We start from the raw sequence: 1445 nt of genomic DNA, 5'->3' as shown, positions 1-1445 counted from the left end.
GACCATCATTAATCCAATATGGATACGACTACAGTACTTACGTAGACATTATTCACACCAGCCAAAGTACAATGAATTAACCATATCCTAATATATGATTTACAGTTCTATTTTTACCTATAGCCATATTAGTAACTCAACAGCTTACTGTATATAGTCATCTGTACTCTAGCATAGAGTCTCTACCACTACAGTCTATAGTTACAGCTACCAAATATCTCTTAGGATAAATATGTACCGTACATTATACTACACATGGCTAACAATCTACAATCACGATACTAAGTTACATTACAGCAAGCATTGGCGATAAGCTAGGCATTGGGTCTGTAAGTACATTTATAGTCACACTTCATTAGTTTCAATTTCTTGTGCTCTTTCATTAATCCATTTCCACATCTTTTGGCACCGAACCAAGCTCGAATCTCGGCTAATCCTGCTATCCCATATAGCACAAAGAAAAATTGTGCATGGTATGTACCATGTAAAAATCGCAGCTTTATAATAAAACCACTCTGAGGAGTTGAATGTGTAATGCCATACAACCACTTCTAGGTATACTAAAAGGAAAACACAATGAATAAGAGGTATTCCAAGGAGTAGCAATTTTACTGCATTACAGCCGTCACCAATTTGTTCGAGTAAAAATATTTTAGCAATTTCTATCTTATCTTTATCTTCTGTATATAGGTTTTCTTGCAGCCTTCGCACTAACTTTTGAATAGCGTTACGAATATCACAGTGCTTTATAAGCTGTTGAACTATATCCTTTTTACGTTTTTTTAACTCTAAATGGCTATTATTAGCAACAACCTGAATCTGCGCTTTCAAAGTAAAGTCACCACAAATGCTGCAGTAGAAAAACGAAATAACAAAGGAACTAAATTTTATAGATCGTTTGATTTCGTGGTTTGGAAGCGTTTCTTGAGAATTTGATAGGATTAGGTTCCTGATCTGATCCATTCCACCGAAAGAATCTATATTGACAATCTCTTCATTCCCTATAATAGCATATAGATACTGCATTATAAAATTGATACAAACTACCAATGGTAATACCTATTTGCATTAATGCAACTGATATCTGACTAATTGTGGTATGTCAGCAAGTATGCGTGTAGGGTGCAAAATGATATCCAATACTACTACGTATGTCACTACCCTAAATTATGATGTGATACAGTACCGGTAGTTCAAGTTAATTTGATGCATTCGATCACATTCAACCCATATACTGTAGTACATCCACACCCAATATAGAAAATTTAATGAATGTTATCATATTAAGATAATGTCATAGAAAAGATTGTGGTGGCTTGTACTTTTAATGTCTTAAAAACTTAACTCAAAACCTCACAAGTTTAAGCTACTGTACTGTACATTAGCCCTGATCATTTTGCATAAATTACTTTATACACTTCGTTTAAGCTGTCCTACTGATACAT

The 1445-nt window shown here is 34.0% G+C and overlaps 1 protein-coding gene across 1 annotated transcript; it reads right to left on the bottom strand.

The window, feature by feature from the left end:
* Positions 1-345: 345 nt before the first annotated feature.
* TRIADDRAFT_62930 (uncharacterized protein) lies at positions 346-1001 on the bottom strand (the record flags this gene model as incomplete). The annotated part of the gene is made up of 1 exon (XM_002118915.1): positions 346-1001. A coding segment is annotated over one exon (654 nt), but the record flags the coding sequence as incomplete, so codon positions are not given.
* Positions 1002-1445: the final 444 nt, after the last annotated feature.

This window comes from Trichoplax adhaerens, genomic scaffold (assembly GCF_000150275.1).
Source record: "Trichoplax adhaerens TRIADscaffold_2630 genomic scaffold, whole genome shotgun sequence".
Classification (NCBI taxonomy): domain Eukaryota; kingdom Metazoa; phylum Placozoa; class Uniplacotomia; order Trichoplacea; family Trichoplacidae; genus Trichoplax; species Trichoplax adhaerens.
Note: the sequence above shows the minus strand (reverse complement) of the source record. Positions and strands in the feature narration are given on the sequence as shown.